The sequence below is a fragment of the Coregonus clupeaformis genome, chromosome 7 (genome assembly GCF_020615455.1).
Source record: "Coregonus clupeaformis isolate EN_2021a chromosome 7, ASM2061545v1, whole genome shotgun sequence".
NCBI lineage: Eukaryota > Metazoa > Chordata > Actinopteri > Salmoniformes > Salmonidae > Coregonus > Coregonus clupeaformis.
Genome location: NC_059198.1, coordinates 73,706,559 through 73,728,032, shown reverse-complemented (window position 1 = coordinate 73,728,032; position 21,474 = coordinate 73,706,559). Strand labels below are relative to the sequence as shown.

The window sequence follows — 21,474 nt, the reverse complement described above, 5'->3', positions numbered from 1 at the left end:
GGAGACACAGACGGTTATATGGGTAGACAGGTTGCTCACCAATGGGAGACTCTCTCTCTTTTAGACATAAGCATCTTTAACATTGTTTATCGTTTATGAGGCAATTAAACAAAGATCACTTTCTATCAGAGAGGACGAGGAGAGGGATACAATCTCTCCTCTCCTCTCCTCTCCTCTCCTCTCCTCTCCTCCTCTCCTCTCCTCTCCTCTCCTCTCCTCTCCTCTCCTCTCCTCTCCTCTCCTCTCCTCTCCTCTCCTCTCCTCTCCTCCCCTGCCCTATCTAAAAAACACTGCTATGTGTAGTAATGTTGTGTACCAAAGGGACTTCCTGTGAGCAGGTGGTGGTGGGGTACAGTAAAACACACAACACTGGGGTTGTAAATGACATGGACACTTGTCGCTATCGAGTAGCTCCGCTAACAGAACATGACGGGAGTATCGAACCCAAATCCCCAGTTGCATTGCCTACATGCATAAACACACACCCACAGTCTTGCACAGCTAACCTTGTGGGGACATACAATTCAGTCCCATTCAAAATCCTATTTTCCCTTAACCCTAAACCTAACCCTAACCCGTACCCTTACCCTAACCCTAACCTTAACCCTAACCCTAAAACGAACCCTATCTCCTAACCCTAAACCTAATTCTAACCCTAACACTAATTCTAACCTTAACCCTAAACCCTCTAGAAATAGCAACTGACCTTGTGTGAACCAACAAAATGTCCCCAGTTGGTCAAAGTTTTCTTGGTTTAATATTCTTGTTGGGACTTCTGGTCCCCACAAGTATAGTTAAACACGTCCACACACACAGACACAGACACAGACACAGACACAGACACAGACACAGACACAGACACACACACACACACACACACACACACACACACACACACACACACACACACACACACACACACACACACACACACACACACACACACACACACAGACACACACAATACACACACAGCCTTGACCATTTAGCGACTATTAACCGCAGCTATTGGTAATCAATACTAGCTATCAATTCCATACTTTGTTCTGACGGATGAGATGAAGGAGAGAGGGGGAGAGAGGTGGAGAGAGCGGGAGGGAGAGAGAGGGAGAGAGAGGGAGAGAAAGAGAGAGGGAGGGAGAGGGATGGAGAGGGAGGGGGAGAGGGGGAGAGAGGCGGAGAGAGAGGGGGAGAGAGGTGGAGAGAGAGGGGGAGAGGGAGAGAAAGAGAGAGCGGGTGAGAGAGAGAGAGAGAGAGAGAGAGAGGGGGGGAGGGGAGAGGGGGAGAGAGGCAGAGAGATAGGGAGAGAGACGGAGAGAGGGAGAGAGAGAGAGGGAGAGACAACAGAGAGGGAGCGAGGGAGGAAGGAGATCAGCCTGTGTTAAAAAGAAGCGTTCACACCCCTGAGTCAATACTTTGTAGAAGCACCTTTGGCAGCGATTACAGCTGTGAGTCTTTCTGGGTAAGTCTCTAAGCACTTTCCACACTTGAATTGTGCAACATCTGTCAATTATTATTTTCAAAATTCTTCAAGCTCTGTCACATTGGTTGTTGATCATTGCCAGAAAACTATTTTCAGGTCTTGTCATAGATTTTCAAGTAGATTTAAGTCAAAACTGTAACTCGGCCACTCAGGCACATTCACTGTCTTCTTGGTAAGCAACTCCAGTGTAGATTTGGCCTTGAGTTTTAGGTTATGAAATGTGAACTCATCTCCCAGTGTCTGGTGGAAAGCAGAATGAACCAGGTTTTCCTCTAGGATTTTGCCTGTGCTCAACTCCATTATGTTTACTTTTTATCATGAAAAACTCCCCAGTCCTTAACGATTACAAGCATACCCATAACATGATGCAGCCACCACTATGCTTGAAAATATTAAGAGTGGTACTCAGTAATGTGTTGTATTGGACTTGCCCCAAACGTAACACTTTGTATTCAGGACCAAAAGTAAATTGCTTTGCCATTTTTTTTGCAGTACTACTTTAGTGCTTTTTTGCAAACAGGATACTTTTTTTTTTTTAAATATATATATTCCCCTTTATTACTTTCCAACCCCGCCACCCTTTCCCCACTTGGAGTAAACTAGTGAACAACAACGCCTAGGCCTCTACTTCCAACCCATACCCACTATCTACATTTTATGGACACAGTCAATTTGACAATAATTACATTTTGTTTGTTCTTTCTCCTGAACTTCTTCTACTCTCAACCTCTCCGATCATTTTCATGATGTCCATCCGGTTTGCTTCTATATGCCATATATTTCTAACTGTGCTCCTTCACAAAAGCTCCCAACCTACAACCCATACACTTATTATGGACACGGTGTGCCTACATTATTAATTATCTTGTTATTGTTTGTTGTTAGTTGTTATTAGTCCCATCCTTCAATTCCATTCAACACCTCCCATCTATCTTTTAACACCATCCATATAGGATTTCTATTTGCCATATATATTTCAACTGTACTGTGATGTCTTACAAAAGTTCTGAACCGTTCTATTCTCATTGTTTCTACAGATTGTGAATTGAAAATAAACATTTTTGCTAATAGTATTATTATGTTATTGATCGATTGACTATGAGTTTTCAGATCACCCAGATCAATAAGGCTTCATTCTTTTCACTTCATCAATTAGGTTAGTATTGTGGAGTAACGACAGTGTTGTTGATCCATCCTCAGTTTTGTCCTATCACAGCCATTAAACGAGGTGGGAGACAGGAGAGACAGGAGGAGAGGGTATAGAGGTGAAAGACAGGAGGAGAGGGTATAGAGGTGAGAGACAGGAGGAGAGGGTATAGAGGTGGGAGACAGGAGGAGAGGGTATAGAGGTGAAAGAAAGGAGGAGAGGGTATAGAGGTGAGAGACAGGAGGAGAGGGTATAGAGGTGAGAGACAGGAGGAGAGGGTATAGAGGTGAAAGACAGGAGGAGAGGGTATAGAGGTGAAAGACAGGAGGAGAGGGTATAGAGGTGAAAGACAGGAGGAGAGGGTATAGAGGTGGGAGACAGGAGGAGAGGGTATAGAGGTGAGAGACAGGAGGAGAGGGTATAGAGGTGAGAGACAGGAGGAGAGGGTATAGAGGTGAGAGACAGGAGGAGAGGGTATAGAGGTGAGAGACAGGAGGAGAGGGTATAGAGGTGAGAGACAGGAGGAGAGGGTATAGAGGTGAAAGACAGGAGGAGAGGGTATAGAGGTGAAAGACAGGAGGAGAGGGTATAGAGGTGAAAGACAGGAGGAGAGGGTATAGAGGTGGGAGACAGGAGGAGAGGGTATAGAGGTGAGAGACAGGAGGAGAGGGTATAGAGGTGAGAGACAGGAGGAGAGGGTATAGAGGTGAGAGACAGGAGGAGAGGGTATAGAGGTGAGAGACAGGAGGAGAGGGTATAGAGGTGAAAGACAGGAGGAGAGGGTATAGAGGTGAAAGACAGGAGGAGAGGGTATAGAGGTGAAAGACAGGAGGAGAGGGTATAGAGGTGGGAGACAGGAGGAGAGGGTATAGAGGTGAAAGACAGGAGAGACAGAGTGAGGGAGGGTAAAAGTGGTCCTGTGTAGCTCAGTTGGTAGAGCATGGCGCTTGCAACACCAGGGTTGTGGGGTCGATTCCCACGGGGGACCAGTACGAAAATGTATGCACTAACTAACTGTAAGTCACTCTGGATAAGAGCGTCTGCTAAATGACTAAAATGTAAAAAAAAAAAAAAAAAAAGGAAAAGAAAAGAAAAACAAGGAAAAGAGAGAGATGTGTATAGGCCAGGGACTGTGTGTGTGTGTGTGTGTGTGTGTGTGTCCCAACAAGGTCAAATGCTATTTCCAGGGGGTTTAGGGTTAAGGTTAGGTTAGGGTATGGATTAGGGTTAAAATCAAATCAAATAATAATATGCCATTTAGCAGACGCTTTTATCCAAAGCGACTTACAGTCATGTGTGCATACATTTTTATGTATGGGTGGTCCCGGGGATCGAACCCACTACCCTGGCGTTACAAGCGCCATGCTCTACCAATTGCGCTACATAGACTTCTATTACAATCAAATCAAATTGTATTGGTCACATACACATATTTAGCAGACGTTATTGCTGGTGGAGTGAAATGCTTGTGTTCCTAGCTCCAACAGTGTAGTAGTATCAAAAAATGCACAACAATACACAAATCTAAAAGTAAAGAATGGAATTAGGGTCAGGGGTTTGGGAAAATAGGATTTTGAATGGGACTGGATTGTGTGTCCCCACAAGGTTAGTTGTACAAGACTGAGTGTGCGTGTGTGTGTGTGTGTGTGTGTGTGTGTGTGTGTGTGTGTGTGTGTGTGTGTGTGTGTGTGTGTGTATCAGCATCACTTTTGACTCAGACTAGCTCTGACTCCTTTAGACTAGTGTGTGCATTGCTAGGTAACAAATGTCCTATCTAGACCTCACTTCAGTGTATTGTCTATTATCTTCATGCTCACTGACACTGGCTATTGTATGTCGTACCAAACGCATTTTGTGTACCTTTGTAATTCCATTGTTTAAAATTATAATTAACCACAAAGCTCAGTGAATGCCCTTCGTACTCTCAAAGATGTTAAGTCATGTTTTAGTAAAATTTTACTTCGCAAACACACACATTAGTAGGCCTAAACACACACACACACACACACACACACACACACACACACACACACACACCGGGCACAGGGCTTTGTATTGTAAATAAGTCTAATGTGGCATCAGTCAGGTAATGTTATGCTAATGTTGGATAATCGGCAGCTAATTATAAATGTCAGCGGGCACAAAACCTCTGACTGGAACATCAGGGAACAATTTAGCTGTTATTACCATCAGAGAAACTCTGTCAAAGAACAACAATCGGCTAGTCCCATACCGCCCCCACAAAACTTGTTTTGTACACACACACACACACACACACACACACACACACACACACACACACACACACACACACACACACACACAGACCACAGAGTAATTCTAATTCACTTGGATGGAATTATTCAAAAATGACTATATCTTTTCGCTCACCACAATATGGTTTGGAGAAATGTGGGTAAATTGTTCCTTGAAAATATAATAATACCCAAGCGAAAGTGTCTTATTTTGATTTGACAAATGATTTAAAATAGAGGGGTATTGTCTCCATTTAATTGCATGGCAGTAAAAGCTATAAAACCTATCAAATCCCCCCTGAGAGTGATCATGTCAATCTCATCATGGCGATTTTCCTTTGGAAAGAGCTTTCACTATGCCGGGAATACATCATTCATATTTCTGTTAAAAGGCCTTTCCTGACTGGAAATACACATTGGTCCTATATTTTTCTTCAAAAACATTTTCTATAGAGTTCATAGACTTCTATTACCCTAGAGCAGCTAGCCAGGCAGTGTCTATGACTTTGTCTGAGGAATCAAAAGAAAATAGCTGCCACTGCATTAACGTAGCCCCCCGCGCGGCTAGCAGAGGGAAAAGGGTGTATTTGTGTGTGTATCACATCACTCACACTCCACTAACTCTCCATAGATGGTCCTGTAATGGCCACAAATACATTAATGAGACAAACCCTGGAAATAGAGAAAGAGAGATAGAGAGAGACCGAGAGAGAGAGAGAGAGAGAGAGAGAGAGAGAGAGAGAGAGAGAGAGAGAGAGAGAGAGAGAGAGAGAGAGAGAGAGGGAGAGGAAGAGATGGGAGAGAGAAGAAGAGATGGGAGAGAGAGAGAGAGAGAGAGAGAGAGAGAGAGAGAGAGAGAGAGAGAGAGAGAGAGGGAGGAGGAGGAGAGCGAGAGAGAGAGAGAGAGAGAGAGAGAGAGAGAGAGAGAGAGGTGGAGGGAGGGAGGGAGGGGGAGGGAGGGATGGAAGGAGGGAGAAAGAGAGGGGGGAAAGAGAGAGGAAGGGGGCGGGAGGGTTGATTTAGAGGCCTAGTGGTCTAAGGTTACACATTAGCCTGACCTCAGGGTCACCTGATAACATTAGAAGGCCACACTTTGAACTATACACTCCCAGAGACAGAACATCACAGCCAGCAAACAGCATGACACTAAGTCACACAGACAGAGGAACCTAGATGTTTTCAAGGGGAACGACGGAGAAATTAAATATATTTGAATCATGTAAATAGTGCCATACACGCACTCAAACACATTCAGTTGGCCTTGCTGTTCTGATTTTTGTTGTCCTTGATGTCTTTTGTGTTTTGCGTTTTTGTTTTCTGTTTTCCTTTGTCTTAATCTTTTTTCTATTTTCTTCATTTTGTTGGTTGTTGGTGCCTTGGGGACGGGGGCTTGGTGACGGGGGCTTGGGGACGGGGCTTGGTGACGGGGGCTTGGGGACGGGGGCTTGGGGGACGGGGGCTTGGGGACGGGGGCTTGGTGACGGGGGCTTGGTGACGGGGGCTTAGGGGACGGGGGCTTGGTGACGGGGGCTTGGGAACGGGGGCTTGGTGGACGGGGCTTGGGGACAGGGGCTTGGGGACGGGGGCTTGGTGGACGGGGGCTTGGGGACGGGGGCTTGGGGACGGGAGCTTGGGGACGGGGGCTTGGGGACGGGAGCTTGTGGACGGGGGCTTGGGGATGGGGGTCTTTGGGGTGGGGAACAGATTTTATTTTCCCGGGGGTGGTTGAGGGGGCAGCTCTTGGGGAACTGTGGGGGGGATCTTGGAGGGCTGGTGGCCTGGCGGTTGGGAGCTTGGGCCGGTGGCTGATGGATCGTTGGTTCGGGTCCACGTTTTTGACCTTGTGGGAGATCTGTCGACGTGCCCTTGAGCAGGGCGTTGACCCTGGTTGCTTCTGTGTGTTGCTCTGGATGGGAGTCTGTTAGATGACTAATGTGATGTAGATGTTGAGTGGCTTCACTGCAAGTATATTGTATGTTTTAAATATTCAATAAATTAAAGAAATTAAAAAGAAATATAAAATAAATATAAATATTATACACTACATGACCAAAAGTATGTGGACACCTGCTAGTCAAACATCTCATTCCAAAATCATGGAGTTGGTCCCCCCTTTGCTGCTATAACAGCCTCCACTCTTCTGGGAAGGCTTTCCACTAGATGTTGGAACATTGTCATGCTGAAACAGGAAAGGGCATTCTCTAAACTGTTGCTACAAAGTTGGAAGCACAGAATCGTCTAGAATGCCATTGTATGCTGTAGCGTTAAGATTTCCCTTCACTGGAACTAAGGGGCCTAGCCCGAACCATGAAAAACAGCCCCGGACCATTATTAATTCTACACCAAACTTTACAGTTGGCAATATGCATTGGGGCAGGTAGCGTTCTCCTGGCATCCGCCAAACCCAGATTCGTCCGTTGGACTGCCAGATGGTGAAGACTGATTCATCACTCCAGAGAACGCGTTTCCACTGCTCCAGAGTCCAATGGCAGGAAGCTTTACACAACTCCAGCCGATGCTTGGCATTGTGCATGGTGATCTTAGGCTTGTGTGCGGCTGCTCGACCATGGAAACCCATTTCATGAAGCTCCCGACAAACGGTTATTGTGCTGACGTGGCTTCCAGAGGCAGTTTGTGAATTTGGTAGTGAGTGTTACAACCGAGGATAGACCATTTTTACGCGCTAAGTGCTTCAGCACTCGGCGGTCCCGCTCTGTGAGCTTGTGTGGCCTACCACTTCGTGGCTGAGCTGTTGTTGCTCCTAGACATTTCCACTTCACAATAACAGCACTTACAGTTGACCGGGGCAGCTCTAGCAGGGCAGACATTTGACGAACAGACTTGTTGGAAAGGAGACATCCTATGATGGTGCCACGTTGAAAGTCACTGAGCTCTTCAGGACGGGCCATTCTACTGACAGTGTTTGTCTATGGAGATTGCATGACTGTGTGCTCAATTTCATACCCCTGTCAGCAACGGGTGTGGCTGAAATAGCCGAATCCACTAATTTGAAGGGGTGTCCACATACTTTTGTATATATAGTGTATGACGGCACAGATGACGCTGAAAAGTAACCTCTGTAATTGCTAAACCGCCCCATCGCTCCCAAAAAAGAAGGGAGGGAGAAAATAAGAGAAAAAGAGAGAGAAAAGGAGGAGAAGGGAGGAGAGGAGAAAGAGAAGAGTTAGCCATAGTAAAAACATAAGGATCGTTTTGATGATTGAGCTCAGAGTTAAAGCAAACAAATGCATAAACTGTGGCTGCATGTTCGGTTTAAATACAATTAAACAACAAACGATACACACACACACACTCCCCCTGTGCGTGTCCATTAGGGCCCTTGCCTGGCCTACAGATGCTACGCAAATGGTTAGCTCGGCTACACTAATCTGACCAAGACTACAAACCTCCCGGAGCCTTATCACTCAGAGAAAACAATAGATACACAGACACACACACACACACGCACACACACGCACAGACACGCACACACACGCACACACATGCACACACACACAGAAGAGCACACACAGACACGCACACACGCACTCACACACAGAAGCATTTAAAGTGTTGTTCAACCCCCTATGTAAGTGAAAGGCAACCTTCTCCACCCCACTTTAAGGCACAGGGGCAGGAGAGGAGGGAGGGAGGGAGGGAGGGAGGGAGGGAGGGAGGGAGGGAGGGAGGGAGGGAGGACGACAGCCACGGCTCTCAGAAATAATTACCTCCATCTCCTTTTGTTTTTGCGAGGGACGGAGGAAAGAGAAAAGAATGGAAGACAAAACGTGATGGATGGAGAAAGGTCTCTTTCTGATTGGTCTGGTGGATGGAGAAAGGTCTCTTTCTGATTGGTCTGATGGATGGAGAAAGGTCTCTTTCTGATTGGTCTGGTGGATGGAGAAAGGTCTCTTTCTGATTGGTCTGGTGGATGGAGAAAGGTCTCTTTCTGATTGGTCTGATGGATGGAGAAAGGTCTCTTTCTGATTGGTCTGATGGATGGAGAAGGTCTCTTTCTGATTGGTCTGGTGGATGGAGAAAGGTCTCTTTCTGATTGGTCTGATGGATGGAGAAGGTCTCTTTCTGATTGGTCTGATGGATGGAGAAAGGTCTCTTTCTGATTGGTCTGATGGATGGAGAAAGGTCTCTTTCTGATTGGTCTGATGGATGGAGAAGGTCTCTTTCTGATTGGTCTGATGGATGGAGAAATGTCTCTTTCTGATTGGTCTGATGGATGGAGAAAGGTCTCTTTCTGATTGGTCTGGTGGATGGAGAAAGGTCTCTTTCTGATTGGTCTGATGGATGGAGAAGGTCTCTTTCTGATTGGTCTGATGGATGGAGAAAGGTCTCTTTCTGATTGGTCTGATGGATGGAGAAAGGTCTCTTTCTGATTGGTCTGATGGATGGAGAAGGTCTCTTTCTGATTGGTCTGATGGATGGAGAAATGTCTCTTTCTGATTGGTCTGATGGATGGAGAAAGGTCTCTTTCTGATTGGTCTGATGGATGGAGAAGGTCTCTTTCTGATTGGTCTGGTGGATGGAGAAGGTCTCTTTCTGATTGGTCTGGTGGATGGAGAAGGTCTCTTTCTGATTGGTTTGATGGATGGAGAAGGTCTCTTTCTGATTGGTCTGGTTCCTATACAGCCTAATGGGGGTAAGACTACACTCTCTCAGACACAACTGCTGCACACTAACTTCTCTTTGCTTCAGTCTTAGTTTCTTCATTTCTTATTGTTTAACACTGCAGTTTGTTTTCCTCGTTAACATAACAGTCTGTCACTGTTTCCAACACAAATATTCTCTGTCCTCCATTAGTTTCATCATAAAACTATGTAGATGATGGAAGAACCGTGACTGAGAACAAGTCATATTTGTACAGCATGTACTTTCACTTGGATCTACGGTACTTTGTTCATTGCAGCTCTAATCACCATCTAACTCTGTTATACAAATGAGGGAAAACAATAATCTAATTTGGACTAACGACCTTTGGCTGAGGTTTAAAGGCAGATAACAAAATGGTTGAACTCTCTGTGCCATGTTGTGGAATAATTCATTCTCACTGTCTGGGATCTAAACGGACATTCCTTATAAACTACATTTCCTTCAACTCTGCTGATTCTTCACAGAGCAGGAAGATTCATGGACACATAGTCACACATTCATGTGCACACACACACACACACACACACACACACACACACACACACACACACACACACACACACACACACACACACACACACTCACACAAGTATGAAACATGGGCTGTGAGTGTTTTAGTTTTACACAGTTTTATAGGAAAACCATTTAAAGAGCTCATATGTGTGTAAAAAGCAGTGTTGGCTGGCTCTTAGATTAGACTGATTTACAAATGGGGGAAATTCACTTCAAACACACATTTAACCACACACACACACACACACACACAAACACAAAGACAAACACAAACACTCACACAAACACAAACACACACATATTTAGTTCTATGGTATGAACCTAGAGTAAACTATGAGACAGCTGAGGCACGGGTAGTTACCATCACCTAGGGAGAACTGGTCTGGTGGATATGGCAGAATACAGTGTAGCTACTCACTCCGCAAGGCTATTAAACTGGCTAAACATCAGTATAGAGACAAACTGTTGCAATTCAACGGCTCAGACATGAGACGTATGTGGCAGGGTCTACAGACAATCACGGACTACAAATGGAAAACCAGCCACGTCGCCGACACCGACAGCTCGCTTCCAGACAAGCTAAACACCTTCTTCGCCCGCTTTGAGGATAACACAGTGCCACTGACGAGGCCCACTACCAAGGACTGTGGCCTCTCCTTCTCCGGGGCCGACGTGATTAAGACATTTAAGCATGTTAACCCCCGCAAGGCTGCCAGCCCAGACGGCATCCCTAGCCGCGTCCTCAGAGCATGTGCAGACCAGCTGGCTTGTGTGTTTATGGTCATATTCAATCTCTCCCTTTCCCAGTCTGCTGTCCCCACATGCTTCAAGATGGCCACCATTGTTCCTGTACCCAAGAATGCAAAGGTAACTGAATAAATGACTATCACCCTGTAGCACTCACCTCTGTCATCATGAACTGCTTTGAGAGACTAGTCAAGGATCATATCACCTCTACCTTACCTGTCACCCTAGACCCACTTCAATTTGCTTACCGCCCCAATAGATCCACAGACGATGCAATCGCCATCACACTGCACACTGCCCTATACCATCTGGACAAGATGAATACCTATGTAAGAATGCTGTTCATTGACTATAGCTCAGCATTCAACACCATAGTACCCTCCAAGCTCATCATTAAGCTCGAGGCCCTGGGTCTGAACCCCGCCCTGTGCAACTGGGTCCTGGACTTCCTGACGGGCCGCCCCCAGGTGGTGAAGGTAGGAAACAACATCTCCACTTCGCTGAACTTCAACACTGGGGCCCCACAAGGGTGCGTGCTCAGCCATCTCCTGTACTCCCTGTTCACCCATGACTGCATGGCCAAGCACGCCTCCAACTCAATCATCAAGTTTGCAGACGACGCAACAGTAGTAGGCTTGATTACCAACAATGACGAGACCGCCTACAGGGAGGAGGTGAGGGCTCTGGGAGTGTGGTGCCAGGAAAATAACCTCTCACTCAACGTCAACAAAACAAAGGAGATGATCGTGGACTTCAGGAAACAGCAGAGGGTGCACCCCCCTATCCACATCGACGGGACCGCAGTGGAGAAGGTGGAAAGCTTCAAGTTCCTTGGCGTACACATCACAGACAAACTGAAATGGTCCACCCACGCAGACAGTGTGGTGAAGAAGGCGCAACAGAGCCAATTCAACCTCAGGAGGCTGAAGAAATTTGGCTTGGCACCTAAAACCCTCACAAACTTTTACAGTTGCACAATTGAGAGCATCCTGTCGGGATGTATCACCGACGGGTATGGCAACTGCACCGCCCGCAACCGCAGGGCTCTCCAGAGGGTGATGCGATCTGCCGAACGCATTACCGGGGGCAAACTACCCGCCCTCCAAGACACATACAGCACCCGATGTCACAGGAAGGCCAAAAATAATCATCAAGGACATCAACCACCTGAGCCACTGCCTGTTCACCCCGCTATCATCCAGAAGACGAGGTCAGTACAGGTGCATCAAAGCTGGGACCGAGAGAATGAAAAACAGCTTCTATCTCAAGGCCATCAGACTGTTAAATAGCCATCACTAGCACATTAGAGGCTGCTGCTGCCTATTGAAATCACTGGCCACTTTAAGAAATGTAACACTAGTCACTTTAATAATGTTTACATATCTTGCACTACTCATCTAATTTCTATAATATTCTACTGTATCTTAGTCCATGCCGCTCTGTCATTGCTTGTCCATATATGTATATATTCTTAAATTCCATTCCTTACTAGTTTTGTGTGTATTGGGTATATGTTGTGAAATTGTTAGATATTACTTGTTAGATATTACTGCACTGTCGGAGCTAGAAGCACAAGCATTTCGCTACACCCGCTATAACATCTTCTAAACACGTGTATGTGACAAATAAAATTTGATTTGATTTGATTTGATTTGGTAGTAAGCGATTCTCAGGGAAACAAATACACACACACACACACACAAACACACACACACACACACACACACACACACACACACACACACACACACACACACACACACACACACACACACACACACACATAAAGCAATAGGTTTTGATTATTGCCCTGCTAACTTACTGAGGTCACAGGGAAAGGGAGAGAGAGAAATACTATTATCTCTGCTGCAGAGGCTCTAGTCCACCTTCCAGCCCCACCTACAAATATAATATCTCCTAGCCATTAGACAGTAAAATCAGCATCAAACTTATTTAATGAAATCCACTCACATGTAAAGTCCTGCACATTAGCAATCTTCTATTCCCAAATTGGACTTAATTATCTAGATGTGTGCCAAATGTCTACTTTAAGAGAAAGATACCACTCAACATATCTGGTTCATACCAACCAGTCGATAACCTGCTGAAACTGTACAAGGCTGGGTTTCCCAAAAGCATGGTAGCGCTAAGATAACCCTAATTCCATTGAAACTAAATAGATGAAAGATGATCTTAGTGCTACCATGCTTTTGGGAAACCCAGCCCAAGTCAGGAGTTATCAGTAGCAGAAAGCATACGTGGTAAACAGACATCTACATGTGTTCCCTATAGGTAATCATAGAATCAAATTTCATGTGTCCCCTACAGGTAATCATAGAATCAAATTCCATGTGTCACCTATAGGTAATCATAGAATCAAATCCCATGCGTCCCCTATAGGTAATCATAGAATCAAATCCCATGTGTCCCCTATAGGTAATCATATAATCAAATCCCATGTGTTCCCTATAGGTAATCATATAATCAAATCCCATGTGTTCCCTATAGGTAATCATAGAATCAAATCCCATGTGTTCCCTATAGGTAATCATAGAATCAAATCCCATGTGTCCCCTATAGGTAATCATAGAATCAAATCCCATGTGTCCCCTATAGGTAATCATATAATCAAATCCCATGTGTCCCCTATAGGTAATCATAGAATCAAATCCCATGTGCTCCCTATAGGTAATCATAGAATCAAATCCCATGTGTTCCCTATAGGTAATCATAGAATCAAATCTCATGTGTTCCCTAAAGGTAATCATAGAATCAAATCCCATGTGTTCCCTATAGGTAATCATAGAATCAAATCTGCTCGATAGCAAAGAAAGTTAAGATATTCTGAAAGGTCTGAAATTCATATCCATACTTCTCTCCAACCGTCTCCTGTATACTGTAAAAGGAAACGCTTAAAATGTTTATGCTAGTGGCCTCATGAAAGAATATCGTTGTTCCCAAAAAATTATGTAGTGTGGGCAAAAGCAGGGCATCCAAGAATGCGCCCGCGTTTGGGCACCAGCGTCGATTCAAACCCTACACTTCGTTGTGGAAATTCACTATGTTGCATGAGATTGGAGGTCTAAAACCGACAGAGAAAGAAGAGATAGTGTTTAATAGTGGAACATTTGAAAAAGGTGCAGAAGGGAATATTACTTATGACAGATTTAAAACCTGATGTTCACTGGTCGAAATGTCAAAAAGATTTGCATGGTAAGTTGGTAAGTTAGTAAGTTAGTAAGTTGGTAAGTTGGTAAGTTGTGGCGGAGACTGAAATGGACAGGAGCAGAGAGAAAGTGGAGAGAGAAAGTGTGAGAGACAGAATTGGGCTTTTAGCAGAGTGAGGGGAGAATAAGGGTGTGTGTTAAAATGCACAGTAATGATTTATCTAAGCTGGCTTGTCTTGTGGCCCCGAACTTTACTGAATCACCTTTGATCCCCTTTTAATTGAAACCAAACGTATAGACGGCCTATTTCTCTCAATCTGTTATTATCTGTCTTATCAGCTATCTCTCTTCTTTTCTTCATATGGTCAAGGCTGTGTGTGTGTGTGCGGAGAGAGAGAGAGAGAGAAAGAGAGAGAGAGAGAGAGAGAGAGAGAGAGAGAGAGAGAGAGAGAGAGAGAGAGAGAGTGAGAGAGAGAGAGAAAGAGAGAGAGAGAGAGAGAGACAGAGAGAGAGAGAGAGAGAGAGAGAGAGAGAGAGAGAGAGAGAGAGAGAGAGAGAGAGAGAGAGAGAGAGAGAGAGAGAGAGAGAGAGAGAGAGAGAGAGAGAGAGAGAGAGAGAGAGAGAGAGAGAGAGAGAGAGAGAGAGAGAGAGAGAGAGAGAGAGAGAGAGAGAGAGAGAGAGAGAGAGAGAGAGAGAGAGAGAGAGAGAGAGAGCTGCTTTCCCATGTGGCTCTCAGCACTGGACCCATCTGGTTTGCGAGGCCGTGTATAAACAGCATACTTTGGGGAGCACAGATTAATGTCTAACACAACACACACACACACACATTAATAGTGTGCTGGAATGCCATTCAAAACATGTTAGCCGTCCCCCTCCCGACAGGTCAAGCAAAGCAAAAACAAGTTAAGCATTCATTTCACTGTGCCGTATTAGCATAGGAATGATTATATAATGGACTTTGACTGTGTCTTCTGGTTTTATTTACAGCTAATCACCCCCCACCCCACCCCCACCCCACACCGTAACCCCTGTCTCTACACCGTAACCCCTGTCTCTACACCGTAACCCACCTCTCTACACTGTAAACCCCCCTCCTCTACACCGTAACCCACCTCTCTACACCGTAACCGACTCAAAGAAAACCATTAATCTTTTTTTGTCTCCGAATGTTTTACAGTGCTGCTACACTTATTAATGTCTGGCAGACCCTGGGCTTTTAAATGCTTTGGTCATGAGAAAGGAAATGAAGCCTCACTCCAGGGAGAGACGTGTGTGTGTGTGTGTGTGTATGTGTGTGTGTGTGTGTGTTTGTGAGAGAATCTTCCAAAGGTAGAGTTTCATAAGTCTGCCTGCATGCCTGCATGGGATGTCCCTGCACATGGGATGGCGGCATGTGTGTATGTGTGTGTATGTGGTGTGTATGTGTGTGTGTGTATGTGTGTGTATGTGGTGTGTGTATGTGGTGTGTGTGTGTATGGGTGATATAAGCGTAGCACCATAATGGGAACAGCATGTTCATTCTGGGGAGATTAGGTGGACTGGACGGACTGACTCAGGAGATGCGATCTGAGTATGGAGGGAGGGAGGGAGGGAGGGAGGGGGAGGGATCGAACAAGGGAGGGAGGGAGGGGGGGGGGCGAGGGTTAGATGGTGGGGGGTAGGGTTTGGGTAAAGGGGTAGATGGTGTGGGGGTAGGTTTTAGGTAAAGGGGTACATGGTGTGGGGGTAGGGTTTGGGTAAAGGGGTACATGGTGTGGGGGTAGGGTTTGGGTAACAAGGAGTAAGAGCAGCCAGTCACATATTTGAATTGTAGGCACATCAAATCCAAGAAAGGCCCTATAAAACCCATTAATAAACCATTGGCATTACCTTGTTTTTTAGGGCAGTCTTTGACGTGGTAGAGTTGGTGTAGACTCAGGCCGTCCTCCTCTCCTCCCAATCCCTGCTGGTGGAGCTGTAGCTTCCTCAGACCCTCGTTCTGCTGGTGGCGCGGGGAGCGAGCGTGCTGCACCAGGTTCAGACTGGCCTTGGTGGAGTAGTCACACAGGGCACAGTAGTACACACACTGTTCACCGCCGCACGCACTCTCCTGCTTCTGCAAGTGCTGTAAGCGAGAGGAGGAGAGAACAGAGAGATTGTTAACATTTGTATGAGAATGCTTTTTGAATGATGGTCATGGTCAAAGGTGACATGAATCATTTGAGTGATTTTGCTCTCCTTTTGTACAGACAGCTAACCTGTCGATACCTGAAGCGCAGTAAACTGGGACCCACTATTATCTTGTCGGGCAAAAACAGTAGAGCCCGAGTTTTAAATGGAAAATGTAGGAAGGAAAAACTAACAAAGGATATTTATCTTCCTTTATCTGAGCGGACAGCAAAACAAATCTAGTGTGCTTAGAAGAATGAAAAGATGTGAATAAGCGGACGGAAGAAAAGCACGATAGTACTGACAAAGAGGAGAGGAGAGACAAAGTGAGGAGAGGAGAGGAGAGGAGAGTAGAGACGAGGAGAGGAGAGGAGAGACGAGGAGAGGAGAGGAGAGACAAAGAGAGGAGAGGAGAGACAAAGAGAGGAGAGGAGAGACAAAGAGAGGAGAGGAGAGGAGAGGAGAGTAGAGACGAGGAGAGGAGAGGAGAGACGAGGAGAGGAGAGGAGAGACAAAGAGAGGAGAGGAGAGACAAAGAGAGGAGAGGAGAGGAGAGGAGAGGAGAGGAGAGGAGAGGAGAGGAGAGGAGAGGAGAGGAGAGGAGAGGAGAGGAGAGACGAGGAGAGAGAGGAGAGGAGAGGAGAGGAGAGGAGAGGAGAGGAGAGGAGAGGAGAGGAGAGGAGAGGAGAGGAGAGGAGAGGAGAGGAGAGGAGAGGAGAGGAGAGGAGAGACGAGGAGAGACGAGGAGAGGAGAGGAGAGGAGAGGAGAGGAGAGGAGAGGAGAGACAAAGAGAGGAGAGGAGAGACAAAGAGAGGAGAGGAGAGACAAAGAGAGGAGAGGAGAGACAAAGTGAGGAGAGGAGAGGAGAGGAGAGACGAGGAGAGGAGAGACAAAGAGAGGAGAGGAGAGACAAAGAGAAGAGATGAGAGACAAAGAGAGGAGAGACAAAGAGAGGAGAGGAGAGGAGAGACAAAGAGAGGAGAGACAAAGAGAGGAGAGGAGAGACAAAGAGAGGAGAGGAGAGACAAAGAGAGGAGAGGAGAGACAAAGTGAGGAGAGGAGAGACGAGGAGAGGAGAGGAGAGGAGAGACAAAGAGAGGAGAGGAGAGGAGAGACAAAGAGAGGAGAGGAGAGACAAAGAGAAGAGAGGAGAGACAAAGAGAGGAGAGGAGAGGAGAGACAAAGAGACAAAAGTGAGGAGAGGAGAGGAGAGGTAAGACAAAGTGAGGAGAGGAGAGGAGAGACGAGGAGAGGAGAGACAAAGAGAGGAGAGGAGATACAAAGAGAGGAGATGAGAGACAAAGAGAGGAGAGGAGAGACAAAGAGAGGAGAGGAGAGACAAAGAGAGGAGAGGAGAGACAAAGAGAGGAGAGGAGAGACAAAGAGAGGAGAGGAGAGACAAAGAGAGGAGAGGAGAGACAAAGTGAGGAGAGGAGAGGAGAGACAAAGTGAGGAGAGGAGAGGAGAGGAGAGGAGAGGAGAGGAGAGACAAAGAGAGGAGAGGAGAGACAAAGAGAGGAGAGGAGAGGAGAGACAAAGAGACAAAAGTGAGGAGAGGAGAGGAGAGGAGAGGAGAGGAGAGGAGAGGAGAGGAGAGGGAGAGGAGAGGAGAGGAGAGGAGAGGAGAGGAGAGGAGAGGAGAGGAGAGGAGAGACAAAGTGAGGAGAGGAGAGGAGAGACAAAGTGAGGAGAGGAGAGGAGAGACAAAGTGAGGAGAGGAGAGGAGAGACAAAGAGAGGAGAGGAGAGACGGTGATGAGAGGACGGACGAAGTGGTGTTTTTGAAAAGGTGTCTTCAAAAATTCATTTGAAAAATCAACAACGAAAGTGTTAGGATTCACATTGTGTGTGTTGTGCGCCCACGTGTGTGTGTGTGTGTGTGTGAGCCTTTGTGCGGGTGTGTGTGTGTGTGTGTGTGTGTGTGTGAGTGTGTGTAGTTAGCTGGGCTTCCTAAATTTGGTCCTCAAACAAAATACTAAAACTAAGAAAATAAAAAGAAAGAGTGTTTTGTATGAAAGATGCTCTAGTCATTATTGTGAACAGCAGGGAAGGTGCACTCAGCGTGTGGCTGTCAGTTGCAAGCTTTAATTTTGACCAACAACTGTAGCTACTAGCATTGCAGCCATCCGTGCAGCTAACGCCTACCCCCACCCCTGTGCCCTTAACACACCCACAACACCAACCCTCATACACCCGGGGAAGCCAAGCATATCAAGGGTGCCTCCATAGCTGGCAGCCTAATGAGCAATGGCCAGAAACAAAAGACCAGGCTACAGACCAGGCTACAGACCAGGCTAAAGACCAGGCTACAGACCAGGCTAAAGACCAGGCTACAGACCAGGCTAAAGACCAGGCTAAAGACCAGGCTAAAGACCAGGTCAACATTCACAAGGACGCAGGGCCAGATGGATTACCAGGACGTGTACGCTGACCAACCGGCAAGTGTCTTCACTGACATTTTCAACATGTCCCTGACTGAGTCTGTAATACCAACATGTTGAAAGCAGACCACCATAGTCCCTGTGCCCAAGAACACAAAGGTAACTTGCCTAAATGACAACCGACCCGTAGCACTCACGTCTGTAGCCATGAAGTGCTGTGAAAGGCTTGTCATGGCTCACATCAACATCATTATCCCAGAAACCCTAGACCCACTCCAATTTGCATACCGCCCCAACAGATCCACAGATGATGCAATCTCTATTGCACTCCACACTGCCCTTTCCTACCTGGACAAGAGGAACACCTAAGTGAGAACGCTATTCATTGACTACAGCTCAGCATTCAACACCATAGTGCCCTCAAAGCTCATCACTAAGCTAAGGACCCTGGGACTAAACACCTCCCCTGCAACTGGATCCTGGACTTCCTGACGGGCTGCCCCCAGGTGGTAAGGGTAGGTAACAACACATCTGCCACTCTGATCCTCAACACAGGGGCCCCTCAGGGGTGCGTTCTCACTCCCCTCCTGTACTCCCTGTTCACCCATGACTGCATGGCAAGGTACGACTCCAACACCATCATTAAGTTTGCCGACGACACAACGGTGGTAGGCCTGATCACCGACAACGATGAGACAGCCTATAGGGAGGAGGTCAGAGACCTGGCCGTGCGGTGCCAGGATAACAACCTCTCCCTCAACGTGCTCAAGACAAAGGAGATGATTGTGGACTACAGGAAAAATAAGATGACTGTACACACCCCCATTCTCATCGACAGGGCTGTAGTGGAACAGGTTGAGAGCTTCAAGTTCCTTGGTGTCCACATCACCAACAAACTATCATGGTCCAAATACACCAAGACAGTCGTGAAGAGGGCACGACAAAGCCTATTCCCCCTCAGGAGACTGAAAAGATTTGGCATGGGTCATCAGATCCTCAAAAAGTTACACAGCTGCACCATCGAGAGCATCCTGACTGGTTGCATCACCGCCTGGTATGGCAATTGCTCGGCCTCCGACCGCAAGGGACTACAGAGGGTAGTGCGTACGGCCCAGTACATCACTGGGGCCAAACTTCCTGCCATCCAGGACCTCTATACCAGGCAGTGTCAGAGGAAGGCCCTACAAATTGTCAAAGACTCCAGCCACCCTAGTCATAGACTGTTCTCTCTGCTACTGCACGGCAAGCGGTACCGGAGCGCCAAGTCTATGTCCAAAAGGCTTCTTAACAGCTTCTACCCCCAAGCCATAAGACTCCTGAAGAGCTAATCATGGCTACCCTGACTATTTGCACTGCCCAACCACCCCACCCCACCCCACCCCATCTTTTACGCTGCTGCTACTCTGTTTATTATCTATGCATAGTTACTTTAACTCTACCCACATGTACATATTACCTCAATTACCTCGACTAACCAGTGCCCCCGCACATTGACTCCGTACCGGTACCCCATGTATATAGCCTCCCTACTGTTATTTTATTTTACTGCTGCTCTTTAATTATTTGTTATTTGTATTTTTTACTTATCTATTTTTTACTTTTTTCTTAAAACTGCATTGTTGGTTAAGGTCTTCTAAGTAAGCATTTCACTGTAAGTTCTACACCTGTTGTATTCGGTGCATGTGCGAAATAAGGCCAGGCTGAAGGCCAGACTAAAGACCAGGCTAAATACCAGGCTAAAGGCCAGGCTAAAGACCAGGCTAAAGGCCAAGCTAAAGGCTTTACAAACTGGTCCTCTGCTAGAGAGAGAGAGAGAGCAAGAGAGAGAGAGAGTTTAAAAAACGGACTACCAAGTATTAGCCACATAGTTAACCCACATATCTCACCCCACTCATCTCTCTCTCTCACTCTCACTCTCTCTCTCTCTCTCTCTCTCTCTCTCTCTCTCTCTCTCTCTCTCTCTCTCTCTCTCTCTCTCTCTCTCTCTCTCTCTCTCTCTCTCTCTCTCTCTCTCTCTCTCTCCCTGTCTTTTCTTTCCCAGAAAAAGGTTTTTCTCACGAGGCAGTGGGATGTCCGTGGCAGTCGGGAGCCCTTTCAGGGGTCTTACATTTTAATTAAGTTGAAGAAAGCTGCGCGCGAAAGCACACACAGACACAGACACAGAGGGCTGGCCAGCGATCACATTCATTAATTACAGCTATCTTTGTTTCTCTGTGAAAGAGAGGCTTGTATAGACAGACTCCCTCAGAGTGCACAGCTACAAACACTCCGCAAGGCCACACCGAGACACTAACCGCTCTGTCTCTCTGTCTCTGTCTCTCTGTCTCTCTCTCTCTCTGTCTCTCTGTCTCTCTATCCCTCTGTCCCTCTGTCCCTCTGTCTTTCTGTCTCTCTGTCTCTCTGTCCCTCTGTCTCTCTGTCCCTCTGTCCCTCTGTCTCTCTGTCTCTCTGTCCCTTTGTCTTTCTGTCTCTCTGTCTCTCTGTCTCTCAGTCTTTCTGTCCCTCTGTACCTCTGTCCCTCTGTCCCGCTGTCCTTCTGTCTCTCTGTCTCTATGTCTCTCTGTCTTTATGTCTCTCTGTCTCTCTGTCTCTCAGTCTTTCTGTCCCTCTGTCCCTCTGTCCCTCTGTCCCACTGTCCTTCTGTCTCTCTGTCTCTATGTCTCTCTGTCTTTCTGTCTCTCTGTCTCTCTGTCCCTCTGTCTTTCTGTCTCTATATCTCTCTGTCTCTCTGTCCCTCTGTCTTTCTGTCTCTCTGTCTCTCTGTCTTTCTGCCTCTCTTAACACTGTCTTTCTGTCTCTCTGTCCCTCCGTCTCTCTGTCTCTCTGTCCCTCTGTCTTTCTGTCTCTCTGTCTCTCTGTCTCTCTGTCTCTCTGTCCCTCTGTCTCTCTGTCTCTCTGTCCCTCTGTTTTTCTGTCTCTCTGTCTTTCTGTCTCTCTTAACACTGTATTTCTGTCTCTCTGTCTCTCT

The 21,474-nt window shown here is 46.6% G+C and overlaps 1 protein-coding gene across 1 annotated transcript in view; it reads right to left on the bottom strand.

Annotated features, from left to right (window-relative positions):
* LOC121569327 (zinc finger homeobox protein 4-like) overlaps positions 1–21,474 on the bottom strand; it is a 156,483-nt gene that overhangs the window by 40,670 nt on the left and 94,339 nt on the right. The window contains exon 6 of the mRNA XM_041880193.2: positions 15,847–16,081. Coding sequence (XP_041736127.2) covers positions 15,847–16,081 — 235 coding nt within the window. The remainder of the gene's footprint in view (positions 1–15,846; positions 16,082–21,474) is intronic.